General features: G+C 36.6%; 3 protein-coding genes across 11 annotated transcripts; 1 reads left to right on the plus strand and 2 right to left on the minus strand.

Moving 5' to 3' along the window:
* Positions 1–4,190: 4,190 nt before the first annotated feature.
* LOC110655990 (uncharacterized) lies at positions 4,191–6,904 on the plus strand. The gene is made up of 7 exons (XM_058130483.1): positions 4,191–4,564; positions 4,666–4,732; positions 4,832–4,878; positions 5,125–5,212; positions 6,090–6,223; positions 6,340–6,438; positions 6,612–6,904. Exons 1-7 carry the CDS (start codon positions 4,271–4,273, stop codon positions 6,684–6,686), a joined length of 804 nt encoding a protein of 267 aa, XP_057986466.1. The 5' UTR covers positions 4,191–4,270; the 3' UTR covers positions 6,687–6,904.
* Positions 6,905–7,315: 411 nt separating this feature from the next.
* LOC110655989 (glycosyltransferase BC10) lies at positions 7,316–11,694 on the minus strand. Of its 9 annotated transcripts, none has more exons than XM_021812489.2 (10): positions 11,022–11,679; positions 10,803–10,919; positions 10,402–10,502; positions 10,134–10,205; positions 9,921–10,002; positions 8,954–9,034; positions 8,664–8,705; positions 8,338–8,409; positions 8,050–8,196; positions 7,316–7,831 (listed from the first exon to the last, which is right to left on the minus strand). In XM_021812489.2, exons 1-10 carry the CDS (start codon positions 11,310–11,312, stop codon positions 7,652–7,654), a joined length of 1,185 nt encoding a protein of 394 aa, XP_021668181.2. In that variant the 5' UTR covers positions 11,313–11,679; the 3' UTR covers positions 7,316–7,651. The 9 variants fall into 9 exon arrangements, 7 of the variants coding, with proteins under 7 accessions (XP_021668181.2, XP_021668182.2, XP_057986461.1 ...); XM_021812490.2 differs by having other exon boundaries at positions 8,350–8,409; positions 11,022–11,671; XR_009141489.1 differs by lacking the exon at positions 7,316–7,831 and having other exon boundaries at positions 8,101–8,196; positions 8,350–8,500; positions 11,022–11,694.
* A 4,794-nt stretch (positions 11,695–16,488) lies between these two features.
* LOC110655988 (leucine--tRNA ligase, chloroplastic/mitochondrial) lies at positions 16,489–24,697 on the minus strand. Its single transcript, XM_021812486.2, has 20 exons — positions 24,169–24,697; positions 23,671–23,815; positions 23,528–23,584; positions 23,159–23,278; positions 22,969–23,073; positions 22,624–22,847; positions 22,477–22,543; positions 22,245–22,399; positions 21,769–22,033; positions 21,483–21,677; positions 20,351–20,430; positions 19,578–19,640; positions 19,382–19,463; positions 19,037–19,114; positions 18,868–18,969; positions 18,567–18,739; positions 18,296–18,473; positions 18,014–18,091; positions 17,703–17,834; positions 16,489–17,069 (listed from the first exon to the last, which is right to left on the minus strand). The coding sequence occupies exons 1-20, from the start codon at positions 24,573–24,575 to the stop codon at positions 16,827–16,829; spliced, it is 2,949 nt and encodes a 982-aa protein (XP_021668178.2). The 5' UTR covers positions 24,576–24,697; the 3' UTR covers positions 16,489–16,826.
* Positions 24,698–25,770: the final 1,073 nt, after the last annotated feature.

Raw genomic sequence — 25,770 nt, forward strand, 5'->3', positions numbered from 1 at the left:
AATTTTTCATTTAAATTCATTGGTGTGATTGCAATTTTACAACCCAACATGTTAAACCTTTTAAGCAAATCAGCAGCATATTTCTTTTGTGACACAAAGATGCCATCTTTAAGTTGCTTCACCTCAAGCCCAAGAAAGTACTGCAACTCTCCAAAATCTATCATTTTGAATTTCTTTTCCATGGAAGCTTTGAATTCATTAATAAGAGGAGAAGAAGATTCCATATAAATCATATCATCCACAGAGGCCAACAATGAGAAAATCATTTGTACCTTGCTTCTTAACAACTTCTTTCAAAGCCATTCTAGAGAAAGTAAGTATCAATTTTGTTGTACCATGCACAGGGTGCCTGCTTCAGTCCATAGAGAGCTTTTCGCAGCTTATACACTTTCTCCTCTTTGCCTTTAACTATGAATACTTTAGGCTGAGCAATGTAAACCTCTTCTTGCAATTCGCCATTTAGAAATGTTGATTTAATATCAAACTGATACACGGTCCTTTTCAAATATGCAGCCAATGCCAAGATGATTCTGACTATCTCAAACCATGCAACTAGAGAGAAAATATCATCATAATCCACTCCTAGTTGTTGTGAATAGCCTTTCACTGCCAATCGCGCTTTGTGCTTTTGAATACTGCAATCTGCTTGAAACTTTGTTCGAAAGACCCATTTGACTCCAATTACTTTCCTGTCTTTGGGAAGATCTACAAGCACCCACATCTCATTTCGTTGAATTGCTACAAGTTCCTTCTTCATTGCATTGCGCCACTCTTCTTTTTCTACTGCTTCTTCATAAGTTGTTGGATCAGCAACAAACAAGGCCTATGTAGACTCATAAATTTCAGCCAATGATCTAAATTTCCTTGGCGAAGTGTCATCTTCAGATGAACTTCTGCTGTTTGAAGATGACAAGTTTGGTGAAGTTGGAGGAGATGAACTTGACGAATTTGGGGAAGGAGGCTGTTGGACTTCAGTCTGTGGAGCTTCATTTGAGACTTCAAACTGAACACCATTTGAATTTTCTTCCCAAATCCAGCTTGCTTCCTCATTAAAAATAACATTCCTGCTGATAATAACTTTGCCACTAATGGGATTATACAACCTATATGCTTTAGATTGAGAACAACAACTAATAAAAATGCATTTTGTTGATTTATCATCAAGTTTACTGCGATTATGTGAATCAATTAAAGCATAGGCAATGTAGCCAAAAACCTTTAAATGGCTTACCCACGGTTTCCTCCTACACCAAGCCTCGTATGGTGTTTGATTCAAAACAGGCTTTATTGGTGATAAATTGAGCAAGTGTACTGCCATTGCTACTGCTTCTGCCCAAAACTGATTTGGAAGTCCTTTAGCTTTCAACAAACTTCTCGCCATCTCAACAACTGTTCGATTCTTACGTTCAGCGACACCGTTCTGCTCTAGAGTGTATGGAGCAGTCAGCTCTCTTTGCAAGCCTTGTTCTTCGCAAATTGATTAAATTCTTGTGATACAAACTCACCACCTCTATCTGTGCGCAGTGCCTTGATGCAACTTCCAGTTTGCTTTTCCACAAGTGTCTTGAACTTTTTAAAGTTCTCAAATGTTTCTGACTTGGATTGCAAAAAATACACCCAGCTCATCCGGCTATAGTCATCTGTAAATAACAAAAAATATCTACTCCCACTAAACGATTGTGTTTTCATGGGACCAACCAAGTCAGCATGCCCAAGCTCAAGACAACTAGATGCCCTTCTAGACTTCCTTACAGGAAATGGTTTCTTACATTGTTTTCCTTATACACACCCTTCACATACATCCAAAGACTCAATTTTAGGCAACCCAAAAACCATTTCCTTTTGACTCAACAATTTTAGACCTTTCACATTCAAATGCCCATACCGTAAATGCCATAATCTTGACTCACTAGCTTCTTTCACAACAAGTGCATGGTTTTCAACACTAAAAATTTCAAGTGGGAATAATTTGTTTGGTGTCATGTGAACATTCAAATGCCCATACCGTAAATGCCATAATCTTGACTCACTAGTTTCTTTGATAACAAATGCATGGTTTTCACCACTAAAAATTTCAAGTGGGAATAATTTGTTTGGTGTCATGCGAACATCAACTATAATTTGATCTGATTTTTTTTATCTCTAATCACACAAGACACATCATCAAACACAATAGAATATCCAGCCAACACTCAATAAATTCTGTGACAAACTAGGAATGTAATAAACATCATAGAGAAGCTTTACATTACCATAACTGTTTTTTATTGCCACAATACCTTTGCCTTCCACTTGAATCTTCTTGTTGTCTCCAAGTGTTACTTTTTGTTTGAAAGTGTCATCAAGCTCCTTGAATAGTGATCGTACACTAGTCATGTGATTAGAGCATTCGCTATCCAGGAACCAAATGCTGCTGTCAATAATTTCTTCTTGATGAGCCATGAAAAGCTTGAGCTCCTCCTCTTCTTGTTCTGCATAACTTGCTTGTTCTTGTTTTTTTCTTTTCCAGTAGTCAGCTTTTATATGCCCAAACTGCTTACAATAGTAGCATTGAACACCACTTTTGTTGCCTCCCTACTGCTGGTTTTGATTTTGGTGCTCATCACCTCGTCATCATCCTCCGCCGTGACTACCTCTTCCACGAAATCCATCTGCCACGTCCTCTACTGCTTGCTTCTCTTTGCTCATTTTTCTGGTGTGATGCCTCCCCCTTCACATGAAAAGCCTTTTCTTCATTTTTCTCATCTAACTTGTTCAGTCTTGCCTCATGGGATTGCAGTTAGCCCATCAATTCATCAAATGAGTAGGTAGCCAAGTCTTTGGATTCTTCTATAGCTGCTACTACATGATCAAACTTTGGAGTCAAACTTTGCAACACTTTTGCAACTATGGTTTGATCAGAAATCTTTTCTGCATAAGACCTCATTTGATTAACAATTGTAGCTACTTTAGACAAAAACTCTTGCACTGATTCTCCACTTTTCATATGCAAGTTTTCAAAATCTCAGCAAAGAGTTTGAAGTTTCACCGTGATTACCTTCGAGGAGCCTTGGAACACTGTCTGCAAAGTAGTCCAAGCCTCTTTGGCTGTAGTTGTGCTGCAATTTTTGAGAAAATTGACTCATGTACTGCTTGCTGAATGAAGAATAATGCTTTCGAGTCTTTCTTCTTGTTCTCTCTTAGCCTAGCCTCTTCATCTGAATCAGCAAATCCATTCTCAACCAAGTCCCACATATCTTGAGACTTGAATAATGTCTTCATCTTCATACTCCAAAACTCATAGCTTTCACCTTTGAAAACTGGAATTGCTGGCTGAGAAATGCTCACAACATTGCCGTTAGTTGCCATGAATCTTTTCGCCCAATTACAAACGAACCAAGCTCTGATACCACAAATGTTGGAAATCTACAGTAAACACAAGAAGCTGCCACACAGGACTTTTATCAAATAGATGGTGACAAAAAAAAAAATATACAGTAGGCTTAAGCTAATTTAGGAATTAAAAAAAGCAACAAAAAAATAGAGCAATTATAGTAGAAATACGAGATATAATTAACTAAAGTTGTTATTTTATTCACTTGCTAAAATAAAGTAAACAATTTATAGGATTTATACAATAAAAAATTAGCGAAAGAAGAGCAGCAAAATAATAGCATAAAGTAAAAAATAAAGGAACAAAATTAACAACATCCAACTCAATAAAAAAATTAATATTTCGGTAACTGACTTTGAATCATTCTCCAACAGCCTAATAGTCCCAGCATTGCCATCCTCTAATATTTCAGTGCTGTCTCAATACCTCAATGATTTTTTCTAGAGTGTTCCAGCAGCTTACCCTTGTGAGTTTCATGTACCAAAGTTGAGGTCTTTCTTCTTTTACCTATATCAGGCTTGTGTTTGCTATGTTCTCTCCTAAGAAAATTCTGACTTTTATTCTCGGTGCTTATCTTCCATGAAGAGAGGTGGACGTTGCGATGACGGTGGAATACCGGAGAGCTATGCACCATCTGCCTCTGCTATCTAGAGTTTTCTATGGACTTGGGCTTTGTATTTGGGATGGATAGAGTAGGCTGCTGTTTTCTTGAGCCGATTTTGAGCCTTAATTTGTTATATTCCCTATTGGGCCGCCCTATGAACTAACCTTTTGCTTGTAATGCTTTGGAGTTTGGACTTAGGTTCTTTTAACGACTTTCAAAACGCAACGTTTCATACGATCTCATTCACAGCCAGACCAATCAAGTGTTGACCAAGATTTTGAGAAGCTAGGAGAATGAACAATCTGGAAGAACAAGCCAAGATAGTTAACGCAACAGAACAACGGGCGCCACAATCTGACATGGCAGCAGCATCCGCCGCAATGGACGGAGTGGCAGCGGCGGCTCTTCGCTCCGTGCTCCAGCGGGTCCAGCAAGCAGTGGAGCGGGCTGGGCGCGACTCCCAGCAGATCCGAGTAGTGGCCGTCAGTAAGACCAAACCGGTGTCTGTTATCCGCCAAGTCTACGACGCCGGTCATCGGTTTTTCGGCGAAAACTACGTTCAAGAAATCGTCGAAAAAGCTCCTCAGGTTTCTTATTATCTTTTTTTTTTTTTAATTCGGCCCCCTCATCATGCTGGAATTTATCGATTAAGCCAAACCGTTGCAACAATATCGGATTCCATTTGCAGCTTCCGGGGGACATAGAGTGGCATTTCATTGGGAATTTACAGAGCAATAAAGCGAAACCTCTACTTGGTATGTTTCATTCTCTCAGTTGACTTCTGATTGTTACAGTTTCAACGAGTCTAATAATGGGGAAAATATAGTGTATGATTATGATTTGTTATTATGCAGCGGGTGTACCAAACCTTGCGATGGTAGAAAGTGTAGATGATGAGAAGGTAAATTTTTTTGTCATAAAGGCATTATTTTGATAAAAATTCAAGATGAGTTGTTTTTAGTTGCTTACTTTCTGAAAGAATTGTCTTTTATAATGCATAAAAATTTTCCTTTATTTACATTTTTGGGATTGCTATGTCAATCAGAAATGCTTCTCTCTTGTATTAAAAATACATATTGAGCATCTTTGCAAGAGTATTCGTTGGTATTTTTCTTTATGAATTTAGCAAGTTTAATATTCTTTGCAGATTGCCAATCATCTTGATCGTGTGGTTGGAAATTTGGGCCGGAAACGTTTGAAGGTCTTAATCCAAGTAAATACCAGTGGAGAAGAATGTGAGTAATTCAAGTCATGTTCGCAGTGAACTTCTTTAACTGTTGCATCTTCAATTTTTGAACTTTTGCCTTAATCAATTATGGTACCTTGTTATTGCTTAACGTAATGAACTTTAGTTTTAAAGTATCATTGCCTTTGTGGAAGCTTATGTAGTGAAGGAATGTGGAACGTGCCCAAATGAATTTGGCTGAATTTTGGGATTATAGTAACAGTTATAATTTAGCTATGTTTTTCCATCATGTTGATTTTTGGAATGATAACATCAACCAACATATAAATGGTCTGAATTTGTGTTTAGTGATTAGTTGTTATATTTTTGTAGTTGATTTTACCTATGAGAGCCTAACTTTACTAAATGCCTGCTATCAATCATGCAAAAAGGTTATTGTTGATTTTGTAACAGAAGAGTCTCACAGGATGTGTTTCATCTGGTCGGTTTACACAGCTTGTTGACACAGGACATTTCCTTAGGTTATGCACTTGATGAAAGATTTCGATATCTCAAATTCTATTTTGATGTTGCTTTTAATATCATAAATTTACTATTTGGGAGTTTTCTTTTTCCATAACACTGTGCATTCTAGCATTTGCTCACAATGCATATTGTCGATCACTTTATTACCCTTTAATAATTCGGCACTGCCGATATATTGCTTGGAATCAAACCCATACCGACCAAACAATCTAATAATTGTATTTGTACTAATCAGGGTGGGCACCATTCTACTTTTGGAGTAGAGTGTCACCCTAATTACCAAAATTTGAGTTCTTTCTGTGGAGATTTCTTTTGAACTACTATTTAATAGACAATCCTGCTCAGGTGGTCATTGATTTGGTGGCTTCTGCTATTGTTTGATCTCTGTCATATTGTTGCAGCAAAATCTGGGGTTGAGCCCTCAGCATGTGTGGAACTAGCAAAACATGTGAATCAGAATTGCCAAAACCTTGAGTTTTGTGGCCTAATGACAATTGGAATGCTTGACTATTCATCAACCCCAGAAAACTTCAAGGTGATAGCTTGGCGTTTTTCTTTCAATTTTATCTTTACATCCTTTTATTTCATCTTCATTCCCCTGGCATTCTTTGTGCATAAGCTTTATAATTATAGACTATATGATGTTGCCAGACATTAGCGAACTGCAGAAGTGAGGTTTGCAAGGCACTTGGTATGCCAGAAGAACAATGTGAACTCTCAATGGGCATGTCTAATGACTTTGAGCAAGCTGTAAGCAATTCTGCCTTATCCAATATTAAGCTGAACTCTCAATGGGCATGTCTAATGACTTTGAACTGTCTATGCATTTCTAATCAAGGCTATGAAAATTGTGGCGCCATGGTATATAGTGGTACACAGTTCGTTAGGAGATAACGCAACTAACAAGTGAGCTTTTTTGGCAGATCGAAATGGGAAGTACCAATGTGAGAATTGGATCTACTATATTTGGGCCTAGAGAATACCCGAAGAAGCAATAAAACAAGGCTGCCCTTTGCTTGCTTCTTTCTTCTGTCCTCACTGGGAAGGTTCTGGGCATGTTTCATCTGTCGTTCTGGAAGAAGCCTACCCTGCTTTATTGATATTTAATGGCCAGAAATGTCTAACAAACTGTTTCATATGTAGATTGAACGGCAAAATAATAACACTCTGTACTTGAAATGTTCACTATATTATACATGGAAGTAATCTTGATTTAGGAGTGTTAGTTTGACTTTAATCTGACGGTTACCAGCCATTAGACAACTATTAAAATAATTAATATTGTCTAATATAGCTTAAATCAAGGCACATACGAAAATGTTATCTTTGGTTACACACTTAAAATGCCGGTTCTACTGATAAAGAGGATTTGTGGATTTTTCCAAGGACATCAAAATACGATTTTGCCATTTTATGGACACAAATGCCTTCAGGGCTGCTGAATAAGAAGAAGAGGTAATAAACTATTTTCCTAAGAGGTTAAAAGTCAATATTCAAGAATGGTGTTTTGCATGGTGGGGAAAACGGATTGGCTTCTTGAATGTCGCAATAGTTTTGTTTATCATACACCCTTACCTTTGTTGGCGTTGGAAGTTAAGTGGTTAATTCCTATCAGCGAAACCAAATATTAGTTAAAATTTGAATTATCTGGTTTTAAAGAGAAACTAGTTCCACATAAATGATCAGAATTATTGATTTGACTATACAGTCGTCTGCTTCAGGAATCAGTACAACTCTAGGTGGATGAAATGATGGTATCAAAGCGTTATAATTCGTGCATGTTCCAACTCATTTTTCTTCGGAATTAATCCAAAAGCCGCTGTTGTTGCAACACCCTCTCATATTAGTTATGTATCTACGACTGTGTAATGGGTTTGGGCGATCCATTGCTGCTCCTACTATATTTTGAAGTGGGTCAGTTAAGAGTTAAGATTGCCATCAGAAAACGTGTGGCTATTGCAAATCAGTTGGAGGTGGCTAATAATGCTGAGGCATCAAAGGGACCAACTACCCCCTCACTCAAAAGACGCACGGCAGCTCCCCTAGAGAACTTCCTAGCAAATAGAAAACAGGAAACAGATGTTGAGTTGGTACGGCACCACTCTGTTCGGTACTCGCTCTCATAGTATACGTGGTTGATATCCTGTTGAGCAAAAAAAAGAACACAACAATTAGGTATTTCCAGCAGAACTCCCAATACTTGGACAACAATGGTGATAGCACCACCTCTCCCAAGTAAACAAATGCAGCACTCACGAGAACATGCCTCAAGGGAATAAAAGTAGACCAATTACAGCTATGAACATGAAAGTCCACATGCAATGCCAATAAACTAACAGTACAAATGCAGCAAAATAATACCTTTATTTCCCTGATATTTTGACGGCCTGCATTTGCATAGGCAAATGTGATAGGATGCCAACCTTTACTCTCCATTTTTGTTGCGGACTGATTCCAAACAGTATAGGTCAAGGTTCTTCTTTCAAGTTCACCTTCCAGCTCAGCCATCTAACAAGTAAGAAATTGAAATTTGTATAAGTTTGGAGTAATTATATCATAGACAAACAAATCCTTTGACTCAATTAAGTGTCAAAATTAATCACCAACAGAAAGTAAGGTCAGTAGACGGCCACTCCTGAGAAAACTCACAATATTCCTTACCGAAAGCAATGTCTGCACGTAGTGTTCATCAGGAATACAATTATTCTGCTCTTTCTGTTTCTGCATTTGGTAATCAAGCTCAAGTCAGAAGTAACATCTGGATGGCACAAGTGCATTGATTATCAGAACGTATGAGATGTATAAGTGAACCCTGGCAATGAGAGAGTTCATCACAGTACAAACAATCTCAATAGCTGCAAAATGATAAGCAGGCAAGCCTATAAACGAAACTCGGTACAAGATCATTTAATTATTTGAGGTTCATAAAAGCATTTCTTCCTTCAGATATAAATCAGTTTTCAAATATAACTTACTGCATTCAGCTTTCCCTTGCTGGCATCTGGAGGTATTGCCCGCTGCAAAGTAAAAATGCAATGTTGAGCTATTATATGACCAAAACAAATTTCACATCATTTTTGGACACTGGTTCTAGCCAATTAAAATCATGCATTAAGAATTGACTTTTTTTTTTAACAAGGAAAAGCATATTATATCAGGAAGTTTAATACTTACCATTAGGCAAACTATTTACACTAAGAAGAAAAGGTATTAGTCATCAAATTCTAAGGGTTATAATTTTATATGTGATACCTCAACTCAGTACCTTGCAATGCTTCTGAAAGACTGGAAATATAACCTCATCATCTACAATGACTTTTGCATGGCTTCTGACTAAGGTGATCCACTGAAATAACAAAATCAAATTTCAAGTTACAGGATACATTAGGTATGCAAGTGACAAGGGAAAATAGCCCTATCCTTAATGGAATAATGGCTAAAATGTCAATACAAGAGCAATATGTGCAATTCTTTAAATGCCAAGGCATAAGCTCCCAAACAAGAACTTGCCGTTGAAATTCAAATGGGCACTTCATGAAAAGATACTTCTCAAATGATAAGGCCATTTTCATGAAACAATCTCCCCAGGGTATCGTAGCAAGAGATAACCAATTAAATTAACTCAGTAATGAAATAAAGATAGCTCATCTGCTTCAACATCTCATACAAATTATTCAATGATGCTCTAAATTAGGTAGTCAAGCTTTCAATCACATGCAGCATCAACAACTAGGCCTAAATCTTAGAAAAATTTCAAACGACATTCGCAAATGGGATGAGTGTTCCTGGTCTAATCACATTTATGACTTCAAGTCTAAATCAGATTAAAATAGATATGATGCAAGATGCCAGGGATGAGTTTGAGTTCCAACAAGCAGCAATCTTCACTCTTCATGGTTTTTATTGGTTTATAATTCTATGAAGATGAATTGGTACAGGACACTGAGGTTGTGTTTCATCATCCACCACAGGTGACACTGAAGCATCACTGAACCAGAATATTGTCAAATGATATCATTGCAGTTATGGTATCGCAATTCTAGGAAGGTAGCCTTTGTATCACCTAATTTCATGCCAAACAAATGGGATAATTTAATTTCCATGAAACATTCGAAAACTACCAATTCTCTAAAACATCAATTCACAGAAAAATTCCCCAACTAATCAAGTTAGAATTCAAGTAATGGACTGTCAAATAATTTGATATTAAGAGAAAATACAGTAGAGTTAACCTGGGATCCTTTTCGCCATTTCTGTTTTCTTATGATGGGCGACATCTTCTGGTTGTAACGCTCTTCTTTTGTATCAACAAAGCTACAACACAAAACAACGGCTTAAAAATCTTAGCTTTATAGCTTCTTCAAATATTCCAACAAAAGGGTCGAAAATGCTGAAAGTTCAATAAAATTGAACTCGGCACATCAAGAATCAGAGCCTCCATCTACCTGTCTACAAAACTCCTAGGAGAAGCCATCAAGTAGCTGTATATGTAGCTAAAGTTGTACAGGGGAACACAGCTGCAACATAGAGGAAGAAAAGGGGAAAAAAAATTATATCTAACCATTGCCATGCTAAATCTGCCAATACACCCCCCAGAGTAAGAATATCAAATAAATTAACACCAAAACCAATATAGCGACTTCTCTTAAAGGCCAATACCATAAAAATGTCATAACTTTATTAGTTAAATTGCTAAAGACACATCCACCCAACCTGTCAGAGAGGAGAACAAATCTTTGATTTGCCGGATCCTCTAAGGCTGCTGAAAGTAACAACCTCTCTGCTTCGATCATACTCGACTCTCCCCATACCACCTGCAAAACATGATTACACAAATTTCCGAGAATCAATTCAATTCTTTGTATAACAAATAGTATTCAAAGAGCTTTAACCAAATTGAAATTATAACTGCGGTATTATATAACTTATTAAGTTCTGATTTTCAAACTTTGGGTTGGCTATTGCTTTGGCAATTAAGAGAAACATCAAAAGCCAGTATTTAACATTTATTTAGCTACCTAACATGTATAAATAAATGAAGAAGCTTTAAGAAATAAATAGATAAAACCAGTGTTTGCATGCTGACGCTGTTAGTCATCATCATCGACAAATACCTGGATGCTATTCTTCAATTGCCGACCGTAGAAGAAATGTGACCGAGTTGTTGTCTTGTCGAACTCAAAACCAGGGGCCGAGTGTATAAAAATCAAGAAATTTTCCACGTCAGCATTCTGCAACCCCATTCTAATATTCCGATCATTTTCCGAAGAAAGTTTTCAAGGAAACAAATTCCAGAAAAAGGAAAAGAATAATACAAGAGAAGATAGAATTACCTCGAAGAAGCTTCCCCAGAGGAAATCGAGAGGAAGGTCTTTGCGAACAAGGAAAAGGAAGGCTATCTTGGGAGGGCCAGCAAATTGGAAGCTACGGCGAGAAATTCGAGATCTTGGGCGATAAAAAGAAGAAGCAGAGGACGAGACATCGGATTTGAAGTGGAGTCTGCAGAGTGCAAAGACGCAGAGGGAGACAGAGAGGATGATGACAAGCTTCCAACCAAACCAGATGACGTGGCGCGCCGGTACCAGAGCTGCCTTCTTCGTCATCGTTCTTCGTGCAATTGACATTGGGTTACCGCATCAAACAAACAAAAAGGAACGATACAAGTCGGAAACGAAAGAGAGAGAGAGAGAGAGAGAGAGGGGGGGAGAGGGAAAATACATTGAAGGAGGTGAGATTGATGATTGAAGCCTAACAAGGAAAGAGAGAGCTGTTCACTTGCCAACGGGTGTTGGCCTTTCCAGTCTTTTTCTGTGAAGCTCAGCGAAGCAAGAAAGAAAATTGAGAACATAAAACGTAGCCGTTTAAGGGGAAACCGTTATGAGGCCACAACCGCAAGCGTAGCCTCAACCTGCGTTCAAACTTAACAATGTTGGAATGGGGAAGGTAGAAGGTGGGTCCCACGTGGATATCAATAGAAATCGAACGACATCGCGGCATAAGGGATATGAAATGTTCATAGGTGGGTGAACGATTACGGAAACAAGGAAAGGGTTTGGTGTGCAGTCAACCTAATTTAATTATATTTGCTTTCTAGAATGGAAATGGGTTTGACTACCGATAGTTTGACCACTAATGTGACAGTGACCTAAGTCAAATCACTCTAACCTTTAAGTCAATAAACACTAATCACTGAAGATATGAAAGAAATAAATTTAAACCTTAATTATTATTGTAATTTCTATTTATAAAATAAAAAATAATATTTTTCGTTATACTCAATTTTGTCAGCTCACATCCAATTACAACGACATGGCAATAGAATGGATTTTTGTGCATATATTTTAAGTTACTCACTAGTTCTTTGTTAAACAATTTAGCACGCCAAAATCACGAAGGCCGTGAAACTAAAGAATGAGAAAAGGTTCCCTTTCTAATGCGCTTGCGTTAGGTTAGGAAGTGGCAAATGCTCCACGCATTTACGCGGTCAACAACAAAACAATGCCACCGCAGAATTTACAAAACTAGTTTCAAAGTCCTAAGGATTAAAACAGAGATTTTATATAAAAATAATGACAAATTATAGAATATTTATGATATACTAAAAATATACCTTATTTTTATAAAGATTAAAAATAATCTTTTTTTTTAATTATTGTATTTGATCAAAACTGAATTAATAAGACTAAAATTCTAACCGAAATTGAAATCGAGACAAGCTAGCAGTCTGCTTTCTGTCCCAGTTCCCTTATACTGCTGAATCAGAACTGCTAACTCCTATCCGGAACAACCCTAGCTATGCCTAATTCACACAGTCGTACCTCAGGAGTTTGTTGGTCTGACTGCTCCTTTTACCCGCACATTGCCATTTAGGGATGGCAACGGATCGAGTTTTTGCAGGTATCCGATTCGACCGAACACTAATAGAACGAGTTTGGATATTATATAATCGAATTTAAGACGGATTCGGCTTTGAAAAATAATATCCGTGGCAGGTTCGAGTCGGGTTCAGATTTTATATATTGGATATCCGTTACCGAACCTGTTTACATAAATCTAAACTCAACTCAACTAAAACTTTATCCAAAAAATTTGGGGTCGGCTATATGAATTCGGTTTCTCCACTCTAAACAATTTTGGGTTAAAGCCTCAGAAATATGTAATGCTTCTAGGTTATGTTGTAATACTCTCCTCCAAGTCAATTTAGGTCTATCTCTTTTTTTCTTTCTATCCTCTAACATAATGTGCTCAACTTATCTAACTGGAGCCTCCATATGTCTACGCTTCACATGACTAAACTACCTCAATCTCTCTTCTCTCAACTTATCCTCAATTGGCACCACTCATATCTTTTCTTTAATACTCTCGTTACGGATTTTATCTAACCTAGTATGGCCACTCATCCACCTTAACATTCTCATCTCTGTAACTATTATCTCAGACGCATACGACTCCTTCAGTGCCCAACACTCACTACCATATAACATAACCGGTCGTATGGTTGTATGATAAAATTTTCCTTTCAACTTAATGGGAATCTTGTGATCACATAAAACTCCCATGGCACATCTCCACTTCAACCATCCGGCTTTAATCCTATGACTAACATCCTCCTCACATCCCCCATCTACTTGAAGGACTAAGCCGAGATATTTAAAGTGATTACTTTGAGACAGTACCACTCCATCCAAACTAACTCCTTCCCTATCACTAGTTTGGCCTTCACTGAACTTGCAATGCATGTATTCTGTCTTCGTTCTACTTAACTTGAAGCCCTTTGACTCTAGAGTACTTCTCCAAAGCTCCAGCTTTCTATTGACTCCTTCTCGTGTCTCATCTATTAGAACAATATCATCCACAAATATCATGTATCAAGGAATACACTCTTGTATATGTTTCGCAAATTCATCTAAAACTAATGTAAAAAGGTAAGGGCTTATAGCTGATCTTTGATGTAATCCAATTAAGGTCGAAAAATCTCTTGTGTCCCCTCCCACTGTGCGCACAATAGTAGTTGCTCCTTCATACATATCTTTCAACACTTGTATATACCTAATAGATACCCTCTTTTGTTGTAACACATTCCATAAGACATCTCTTGGAACACTATCACAAGCCTTCTCCAAATCAATAAAAACCATATGTAGATCTTTCTTCACATCTCTATATTTCTCCATCAAGCTTCTAATGAGAAAGATTGCTTCCATAGTTGAACGATCGGGCATGAAGCCAAATTGATTGAGAGAGATAGAAGTATCATGACGTAGTCGATGCTCCACAACTCTCTCCTATAACTTCATAGTATGGCTCATGAGTTTAATTTCCCTATAGTTTGAGCAACTCTGTATGTCTCCCTTATTTTTAAAAATAGGTACTAAAATACTTTTCCTTCATTCATCAGGCATTTTCTTTGAGTTTAGAATCTTATTAAAAAATTTAGTTAACCATGCCACTCCCATATTTCCCAAACATTTCTACACTTCAATTGGTATTCCATCGGGTCCACAGGTATTATCCATTTTCATTCTCTTAAGTGCTTCTTTTACTTCTAAAGATCTAATCCTTCTATTATAATTCACATTCTTTTCTATTATTCTATAGTCTATATTCACGCTATTACCATTTTGAATATTATTAAAGAGATTATTAAAATAATTTCTCTATCTTTCTTTAATGTCCTCATCTTTCATCGACATTTTTCCTTCTTTATCTTTAACGCACTTAACTTGATTGAGATCTTGACATTTCCTTTCTCTCCTCCTTGCTAATCTATAAATGTCTTTCTCCCCTTCTTTAGTTCTAAGTTTCTCATATAACTTTTCAAAGGCCTGTGCTCTTGCTTGACTAACTGCCTTTTTTGCCTTTTTCTTTGCTATCTTGTACTGTTCATATGCCTCATTATTATCACATTTAAATAATTTCTTCACTGCCTTTTGTACTTCCTCATTCCACCACCATCTCTCTTTTGAGGGTGGTCCATGTCCTTTAGACTCTCCAAGTACTTTTCTAGCTATTTCTCTAATCTTTGATGCTATCTGTATCCACATATCATTGGCCTTCATATCCAGCTTCCATGTTTCGGACTCGAGAAGCTCATTTTTGAACTTCACTTGCTTTACTCTTTTGAACTCCCACCACTTTGTTCGAGCTACACTATTTCTTCTGACCTTACTTGAATTATTCCTAAACTTGACATCCAAGACCACTAACCAATGTTAACTTGTTAAAGCCTCTCCTGGAATGACCTTGCAATCCTTGCATAGAGCTCTATTTGTCTTCCTGGTTAAGAGGAAGTCAATTTGGCTTTTATGTTGCCCGCTTTTGAAAGTCACTAAATGTGACTCTCTTTTTATAAAGTAGGTATTTGCTAGTATTAGATCGTATGCCATAGCAAAATCCAGGATGCTTTTTCCCTCCTTATTTCGACTGCCAAAACTAAAACCTCCATGAACATTCTCATAACCTTGCCTATCACTTTCTACGTGTTCATTCAAATCTCCACCAATAAAAACATTCTCTTCATTCGGTATGCTTTGCATTAAATCATCCATATCTTCCCAAAACTTTTGTTTACTCTCACTATTTAGTCCTATTTGTGGGGCATAAGCACTAACTACATTTATTATTTCCCTTTCTAGTACTAGTTTTACTAGTATAATTCTATCTCCTACTCTTTTCACGGCTATTATAGCGTATTTCAATGTTTTGTCTATGATTATGTCTATTCCATTCTTATTTCTCTCCTTTTCGGTAAATCACAGTTTGTACCATGAATTACCCACTTCCTTGCTTTTCTCTCCTACCCATTTAGTCTTCTGGATGCAAGCAATATTCACCATTCTCCTTTCCAAAGTATCCACAAGCTCCATTAATTTTCCTGTAAGTGATCCAACATTCCAAGTACCAACCCTGATACTCCTTCTATCCTGTTCCTTCCTAATTGGTCTCCTTCTATGATATCTTCTATTGTTTTCTATGTCTATTTTGTGTTCTGTTCCACTATTTGTTCTACTATCTATCCTATGGACTAATTTCTTTACCCATACCCGTCCATGATGTGGGAACCCTTGCTCACTTAACACCACACCCGAGCACCGGCATGGCGCGTTGTTTTCGATGAACGCCCTATACACTTACATATTTCTCACTACACCAGAGCTCCAATGTAGCGTGTCGTAAGTAGAGGACGCCCCAACGTTTATATCATTTGAATCCATATCATAAGGTGTGACGAAATTTTTATGCTGGTTGTCATCTACCGCAACCCTCCTCCTTTATCCGGGCTTGGGACCAGCTAAGCGCAAACTACTTGAGCAGAGTTCTATTTATATAAATACTTAATTAAATATAAAATATATATTTTTATAATAATTATAAATTTTTATATATTTTATTTTATATAAAATAGAATTTAAATATTTTATGAAAATAAATTTTTAAAATATAAATTATTAATTAAAAGAAATTTTTATACAAAATAGTAATTAAAATATATAAAATTAAACAGGTTCGAATTTATTTCGGGTAATAATAATCGAATTTGAGATGAATTCAGGTAGTTGAGAATAAATTTTAAACGAGTTTGAGACAAGTTTGGATTTTGATAATATTAATCGAATTCGGGTTCGAGTATGATAATTTTCACAGATACCCTACCCGTTACCGTCCCTATTGCCATTTGCAATGGCCCTCAGCAATGCATTATGCAAATAAGATATTTTGTGGAGTAAATTTCTCAACCAAATGCATGAATTTCTTTATCAAATATGGAATTTAAGAAATAATAGTAGGCCAGTAGACTCATTGTTTCAACCAGGTGCATTACCAGAACAAATGAATCCAACAAAATCTTTTACATATCCTGATATCCACTCCAAAAATCAAACTGTAAGTCCCTTGAGGTATATAATTAGTAAAGTGTTTCTGCTGCCACTCTTCTATCTTGAATGAAACCATCCTCTAGATGCAGTTGTGGCCATCCAATTCAGTGAAAAACGTCACGCTGCATACTTGCCTCTCCTAAAGAATTATATTCAATTTGAAGCACAGATTCCATAGATCACTGGTAGTAGGATTGAACTCATAGTTGACTCTTCCAATTTAAAATGACTTGCAACCTAATTCCAATGTGATTAGATGGACTATCGGACACCTGCCTTAACATTTTGAGAACCCAAAATAACATTTAGTATTTTTCCTGGAACAAAGATTCTTTTCTTGATAGATTTTCCATCCAGATGCTTGGAGAGTTTCTCATCCTGTGAAGCTAATCTGAAAGCATCCTCCTCTGAACATCCTTCTTCAACCTGTATGGTACCCCTTGTCTTGCCATTTATCTGAACTGGTAGGACTATATAAGTATCCTTCAGGTAAGCAGGATTAGCCTGAAATTGGAATAATTTAGCTAGATAAATAGTCTTATATTAGAGGGGAAAAGGAAATGACAACCTAGCTAGATTTATTGATAACTAATTAACATTCCAACTTAACTTCGTCTATTTGCCATGGCCTCAAAACACTAAAGAAATATCCATGAGGAATGGAAATGATTGGAGGGTAGAAATGAACACAATTTTATTCGTCATCACTGTTCTGGTGGCAACTCCAGTCTACAATTTTTTTCCGCTTTCTTTCCTTGTTTCTTTTTGTTAATCTAGACAATGGGGTTCTCACCTTAATATAAGAACGATTTGATCACTAATCTTAGGATGTTTTCCACAGACCAGGTGTCGAAGCAGTCAACTAAGAATAATACCCTAATTGCAAATCAAGTTGTAGAGTTGTCCAACAGATTTTAATTTCTATACGGGAAAAAAAAATTGTAAGACACCCATGCAAGATTATAATTGCCGTACGGGCTATCATATAGAATTCAAAGCACTACAGCATTTCAAATCAAGGTACACGGACACAACATAACAAGATAGTTCACTAAAGAACATTGAGAAATAAAAATAGAAATAACATAGCAAACAAGATATCCAACATGCTACTGAGTTAAAGAGAGAAATATTTACCTCAGGAAATGGTTCATATACCAATGAATTTGCGTGACCTAATCGAAACCAAAGCTCCTCAGCTATGTGAGGTGCATACGGTGAGAGCAACAAAACAAATGCTTCCATAATTGACCTTGGAAGTTTATCCCACTGGTGATAAAGGAAAAAAAAAAGGTGATAGTTTATGGGAAAACAGGAATCATGAAATAAAACAGAAGACATGAATGGAGGAAAGGATGAAGAGTGGGAATTGGGAAAGAATAAAATGGAACAAAAGATTTTAGTGAAATCCTAGGAGTTGGAATTTTCAGAAAAAATCATGGGAAAACCTTATACGCAGCATTAGTGAACTCCATCATTGCAGAAATTCCAGTGTTGAACCGTGTCCCTTCAATTTCCTCTGTTACCTGCAAAGCAAAATCAATTAGCCAGGTTCATAACAGAATGGAAAATGTCAAAAAGACTGTCGAGCTGGGATGGAATATTGATTGGGATTAAGACTGTCCAGTTGCCTATATGGATGGAATATCCCTTTAATGGATAAAATTACAAGAAGTGGACAAAAGAGGACAAATAGGAAAATATAAATAAACAAATATGACAGATATAACCTTTGCTATGCATTTATGTAGAGTACGTAGTTGTTTGAAAGTTGGTTCATCATCAATTGTCACTGTTCCATCTCTAAAAGCACCATTAGGTAAAGGTGGACCAACAATCAGCCTCCAAGTTCTTCCCAAAAATCGATATACACCTTCAATACCACTAGTACTCCATGTTTTTGAGTCTCTAAAAGCATAATGCATGGAGAACAAAATCTTGTAAGAAAATATCACCATTTGCTGCTTCCTCATTCTCAAAATCAAAAAAAGCAAGGCATACCTAAATGGTCCCATGAACATTTCATATAACCTAAGAGAGTCTGCACCATACTCGAAAACAACATCATCAGGATTGACAACATTTCCCCTACTTTTACTCATTTTATGAGCACGGGCAATCAAACTAATATTATGATCATCTTTCAGCACAAAGGAATCCCCAGATTTCATCACCTGTATAAAGAAATGGAATTTTTTTTTAGAAATTAAGAATATGAACATATTGATTCATAAGTGGAACAAATCAACAGTCTTTTATGAAGACAAGAAAAGATAAACATATTGATTCAAGTAAGAAATACCTTCTCCTCAGGAATTATTTCTTTATGAAGTTCACCCAATGCATCAGCAGAATCTGCAGACACATAGTTTCCATCTGGGTCCTTGCAGGCCATATATTGAACCTGCCACTCATGCCATTAGAAATGTGATGGTGTGTTACTTAGCTATGCATAAACAACTATAACTTACTTCCCCAAGAATGATTCCCTGGTTTATGACACACTTGAAGGGCTCTTTGGTTGACACAACACCGATGTCATAAAGCACCTAAAATACATGATTTCAGTAAAAAATACACACTTCTTGCAGCAATAAATAATAAAATTGTACAACAATTGTTTGATTGTAAGAACCCACTGTCAATTTTAATTACAGTCATAAACTGGTGCTACAGATTAAGACTAACTAATCTTCATGTATGTCCTGAAACTATTATAAAGTGCGAAGAACATATATTTTCTTTTGTAAATTGAAGGTATTATTTTCTTTTATGTCCTGAAACTATTATAAACACAACAGCTTCAAATCACAAACCTTGTGCCAGAATCTTGAATAAAGCAAGTGGAGAACAGCATGTTCAGCACCACCAACATAGACATCAACTGGACTCCAATACCTATAAGCGAAAAGATTCTTTAAAGTAGCAAAGAAATAAAAGTGCGAAGAACATATATTTTCTTTTGTAAATTGAAGGAAAACATTTCCTTATGCAAGTAAAAGCAGCACTTACATTTCTTTTGTCTTATTAACTAACTCTTCGGAATTTTTTGGGTCCATATATCTCAAATAGTACCTGAATATTAAAAAAATGTTTAGAACATCAACTCTAAAAGAACACTTGGAGCAACATTTGGGTCACTAGAAAATGCGCAAAAAAAGGACAAGCATCCATGCAATCCCACTTCACATTCATCCCAACAACACTAAATTAAGGATGAAATATGGCTATTTTATTTAATAAACAGTTGTAAGTTCAAATTACAACAGTTAATGCTCGAGTAAAATGCCAAACTAAAGACAGTTTATATTCCCTTTCTAACAGCAGATTAGCTGCCTAACTGTGCCACACCCTTGCTATTTTTCTCTCTGAAGGAGGAAAAGGCTAAGAGAATGTTTCTACTGGATTTGAGATGAGAGGACAGCATGGAGCATACATATAATAATGACCACTTGATTGTAGTATCAAAAATAAGCAGTAGATTTTGTGGACTCAATGAAAATGGTCATTTTATACATGACTGTTTATTGAATAAAAAAATTTAAAAATTTAAAGAAAAAAATATGGCAGAGTTCAACATTTCCATTACAAGGCTTATGGACATCTGAGAAGAAGAACCATAAATAGTTGGATAAAGAAAAAGTGACATATGAACTTGGTCTGTCCAGCCAGTGACATCTGTCCTAAGTTTTGCCCCTTATGAAGTAAGAAAATTCATCTTTATAAGGTAGCAATAAATATCTTCCCAGAAAGAACCATCTTTAAGTTAGAATTAATTATACTACCAGCAAGAACCAGCCCATTGTGGCATAGTGCTTGTTTCTCTTCTGGCAGGTTTTCCAGATGAAGGATCTGTAGTTTTAACCTGAAAATAAGCCATAAAAACATCAATATACAACATAATTAAGAAAAAAAATGCATACAGCTGGGAGAAAGAAGATAATCACAGAAAAAGTATGCTACTTAGATCTAGGAAAGGAAGTAAACAACAACTCAACTCAACTAAGCCTTTATCCAAAAAATTTGGGGTCGGCTATATGGATTCTCTTTCTCCACTCTGAACGATTTTGGGTTAAATCCTCGAAAATGTGTAATGCTTCTAGGTCATGTTGTACTACTCTCCTCCAGGTCAGTTTAAGTCTACCACTTCTTTTCTTTCTATCATCTAATCTAATGTGCTCTACTTGTCTAACTGGAGACTCCGTATATCCACGCTTCACATGACCAAACCACCTCAATCTCCCTTCTCTCAACTTATCCTCAATTGGTACCACTCCTACCTTTTCTCTAATACTCTCATTACGGACTTTATCTAGTCTAGTATGGCCACTCATCCACCTTAACATTCTCATCTCCGCAACTCTTAAAGTAAACAACACATAGCTAAATAAATAATCTATCAAAATTTCCAAGAGACTCTCTGGAGTTAGCAATCAATTAACAAACCAAAAGACATTAGAGAAGCATAAATGAAGATTTGTTTGCACAGTTGGAAGATTAATGGACTACCTCCACATATAAAAGCAGACACAAAGCGAGAGAATTAATCATGTAAGCACTTTTGAGCACCTTGTTCATGAGAAACAACTTCCTTTTTGGCCCACTTGATTGCTTAAAAGTATCAAAAGTAAATGGGAAATTTCATAAAACAGCCACTCCAGCCTTAATGAGCTATAGGATTCCAAGCTTTCACTGGCTTCCCCATCTAACAAGATTACTATATTGATCATAATTGTTGCGTTCTCTAGAATAGTAATGATTATACCAAATAAACACAGTTCTCTACATAAAACAAATCAGAATCTGTGAATCAAAATATCAGGAGTTCAAGGAAAGACTAATAGATCCAGAATAGCACAAATTACAACAATGTTAAGAGGTCAGAGATTACACACTAATAATTAGGGAAAAAAATACCCAAGAAACAGCTTTTGACAGTGGCGGGTCTCCCGTCCCTGTGGGAGTGAAATCATCCAAGTCGGGTAATTTAAGGGGCAAATCAGCTTCAGGAAGTGGAACACCCTCACCAGTATCCTCCAAGAAAACAACCGGGATAGGTTCCCCCCAATAACGCTGCCGAGCAAAAAGCCAATCCCTCAACTTGTAATTCACCTGAAAAATGTCCTAACATGTTTAAGCATGAACAAATCCCTCCCCACTTCACCCTGTAACTGTAAGGATTAGATTACAAGTAAAAAAGCACCTTTTTCTTCCCATTTCCAGTTTTTTCAGCCCATTCAATGACTTTGGAAGCTGCTACTTTGCTAGGAAAGCCATTAATGTCAAGGCCCAGTGTTGAATTTGAGGAATTCAGTATAGTGCCTTCACCTGCATAAGCCATTCCTGAATAACAAGAATCTTCACCATCTGGTTTCACAACCCAACGAACTGGAATATCATATTTAGTGGCAAATTCATAGTCACGAGTGTCATGTGCAGGTACTGACATAATTGCTCCAGTCCCATAACTGCAACCAAAAATTTTATAACTCAATTGCATGAAATAAATATTCTTCAAATGCTTTGTATTAACAGTTCCATGACATGATTTAGACCACATTCCAAGTAACAGGCCAAGGCATTTCACTCTGGACAAAACACATATAAGAAAGTTGCAACCAAAGCATATATGCACCAGCCAATAGATAATCCATAAAAGGAGAGTAAAACCAAACACACTTTCCCAAAACATAATCTGCAATCCATATTGGGATTGATTCCCCGTTAGCCGGATTCCTTGCATAGCAGCCGCTGAAGACCCCAATTTTTTCCTTCTGAAGCTCAGTCCTCTCAAGATCACTCTTACGTGAGGCAAGATCCTTGTATTCTTCCACCTGTAATCAAGATTTGTCACCCTCCAATTGCCCATGGCAAGCAAGACAAAATACAGAAAAGAAGAAATGAACAATACACTTCTGCTCTGGGCATCAGACACTAATGATGAAAGTAAAGAATGTTCCGGTGCCACAACTAAATATCTGCATTAATCAAGGAAAAAATATAAATCTCAGTCCTGGGACAAATAAACAACAATAGAAACATAGGATAAGAGATATACGTTGCACCAAAGATGGTATCAGGCCTCGTGGTATAAACAGTAATTTTTATATCCCTTTCCTTTCCATCCTCATCAAGAACATGAAAATCCATCTCAGCCCCTTCAGACCTCCCTATCCAGTTCCTTTGCATCTCTTTTACGCTTTCAGGCCAGTCAAGAGCATCTAAGTCTTCAAGGAGGCGATCAGCATAAGCAGTAATCTTGAGCATCCATTGCCTCATTGGCTGCTTGGGAATAAACAATGACACTGTAAAATTGTAAAACGATTCAACAAAAAGAAATAAGAGAAGTAATGTGAAAAAAAAAAACAAATACTTTAACAAATGAAAGATCACAATGCCACACCTTTCTTATAACTGGATGACCACCACGCTCACTCACTCCATCTACCACCTCCTCATTGGCCAAAACCGTACCAAGAGCAGGGCACCAATTGACTGGTACCTCAGCCTGAATGCACAGTTAGTAGACCATCAAATCCAGATTTAAGGAAAAAACGAAAGGATATGATGGTGGACTAGAGATAATCCTGGACCTGATATGCCAATCCTCTCTTCAATAGCTGAAGAAAGATCCACTGGGTCCATTTATAATATTCTGGTTCAATAGTAGAAATTTCTCGATCCCAGTCATATGAGAATCCCAATGATTTAAGCTGAAAGAAATTTAGACATCAAGACATTTAGAAAGAACCACACCAACAAGAAATTTTATGTAACATAACATTAATATGCATATGTTGTCGTGGAGTTTCTCCAAGTGGCACTCCAGTTTCTCTATAGATGTGAGAAAAAAAAAAGTCCTAGAAACTGAATTACAAGATTATTTAAAACCTTTTGGGATATATGTTGTGCATGCCTGAAAAAAAATTACTTCAAAAGAAATAGCAAGGATATTACATGACCTGGAATCGGAAGCGGTTGATGTTCCTCAATGTTGTAATTTTTGGATGTGTTCCCGTCTGTTAGGCAAATGATGCAACCCATCAATCAACGAGAATGCTTAACCATGATTATGCAAAATTTTCATCAATACCGCAGAGCATACCTCAATTGCATATTGCTCAGCAGGCAAACCAAACGCATCCCATCCCATTGGGTGCAAAACATTGTAACCCTGCATACGTTTGAACCTAGCAAGAATGTCTGTGGCGGTATATCCAAGAGGATGCCCAACATGTAACCCAGAGCCACTGCAACAATTCATCAATAAATAATTCCAAAAACCTCATTCGCCATAACCCAATTCATTAATTCCATTTGGATTGATTTATATCACTCCTTTTAGTAGCTTTGACAGGTTGAACGAGCTCATGAGTGCTAAATTGTTAGAATTAGCAATAGCAATCCAAATTAAGCTTTATGAATCACCAATGACAAAAGAAAGTATAGATGCAAATAGCCCATCAGAGCTAAACCTTCAGAATTAGCAATTGCCATCCAAATCTTTAGAATTAGAAATTGTGAAATTGGACCTTCCTTATATAGATTCCTAGTAGCTAACACCGAAAGAAAATTCAATGAGAGAGTGAAAAATGAAATTGACCTGGGATAAGGGAACATATCAAGTACATAGAACTTAGGCTTAGAGGTGTCAATTTCATCAGGAGTTCGAAAAGTGTGATTGTCGTCCCAATAACGCTGCCACTTGGGCTCTATTTCATGGAAAGGGTAAGCCCTCTTCTCCACTGGCTGCTTTTGTTTCTGCTTCTGCTCTCGTTCTTCAACTTGATTCACTTGTTCACTCTCTGAGCTCCTAACTCTACACTTTTTAAACCCAAAACTGTGAAAATTGAAACTATATAGACATGCTCTTCTTGGGATGGAAGAAATTTTCCGGTTGGCACTGCTGGGCTTTGAAGGCAGAGGTTTTTGAGCGGAGAAGTGAAACTTGTGGTGATGAAAAGGAGAAGAAGGAAGCATTTGGGTTAGGATGAAAGCTGGTGCATTCATTTTGAATGCACGTGCAGTGTAATAGAAAGAGGATTGTGAGGAGTTTGTGAGAAGAAATTTCTCTCTTGTTGATAATGTTTGGCGCTTTAGATTTTGTGGTTACTGTTTTGTTCTTGTGCTCATTTTTGGTGTTGGGCTTTAACAAGGATGGTGATGAGTGATAATTGATCCGAGTCCAATTCAAGCCAGGGAGCAAAGGAGCAACCTAATATTGTCAAGACTTATATGGTGTTTATCTTAGCATGCTTATGAATTCTAAAAATAAATTTATTTATTTATTTATAATATTTTTTAGATTTATAAATTAAAAAGAATAAGTCAAAGGATTTTTTATTTTAATATTTATAAAATAATTCGATTAAATATTTTATTATATTATCTTCATTTAATTTTTAAAATTTCATTGTTGATTTTTTTTAAGGTCAAAGGCTCATTTTGTCTCTTAAACTATTATCCAATAGCTTATTTGGTCCAATTGACTCCCTAAATTATTTAAAATGAACATTTAAAAGCAAAATTGATAGAAATCAGTTTAGAAAGAACGGGCCTAAGTCACGTGATCATGCAACTACGAATAGACGTTGGATTATCCATAGCTTTGCTGTCATCTCCTTTTCTTATAAACGTTCCATGATAGAGTGATTAGGGATCTCAATTACTATTTGCTCTTAGTTCAATTCACAAGAGTGATTGAAGGGAGAAAATGGAATCTTTATCATTATCTCTGAGGTCTTTTGTTTTGGCAAGAGTGGATTCATGAAGAACGTCAATAGTTGACGATGGTAAGACATTGGTGAGAAAGCTATTGTCGGGCACATGCTAAAGTGTGGATAACTTGAAAGCAAACCAATCCTAGGTGACAGTTCTATAATTGTGTAAATTTTTTAGTAAGTGAGTTTTTTTTTTTGTGTAATATCTAGGGTTTATTGATGATTGATAATTTTCAGGTCTATTGATAATGTGTATATTTCATTTTCTGTAGGCAGAATGTGGAGTACAAGAGATGTGGGTACTTTAAATGAATTGATGTTGAAGCTCCAACTTGGGCAACTAATCTAATAGCTGTTAAAAATTCTTGGCTTTTATTCATCATTTAATCATTTTTAAGTTAAACGAAAGAAATTCACCATTTTAATTTTTACCATCTCTTCAAAGTCCAAAGATTATACAGTTTTATGCATCAAAATAGTTGGCC

This window comes from Hevea brasiliensis, chromosome 11, assembly GCF_030052815.1.
Source record: "Hevea brasiliensis isolate MT/VB/25A 57/8 chromosome 11, ASM3005281v1, whole genome shotgun sequence".
Classification (NCBI taxonomy): Eukaryota; Viridiplantae; Streptophyta; class Magnoliopsida; order Malpighiales; family Euphorbiaceae; genus Hevea; species Hevea brasiliensis.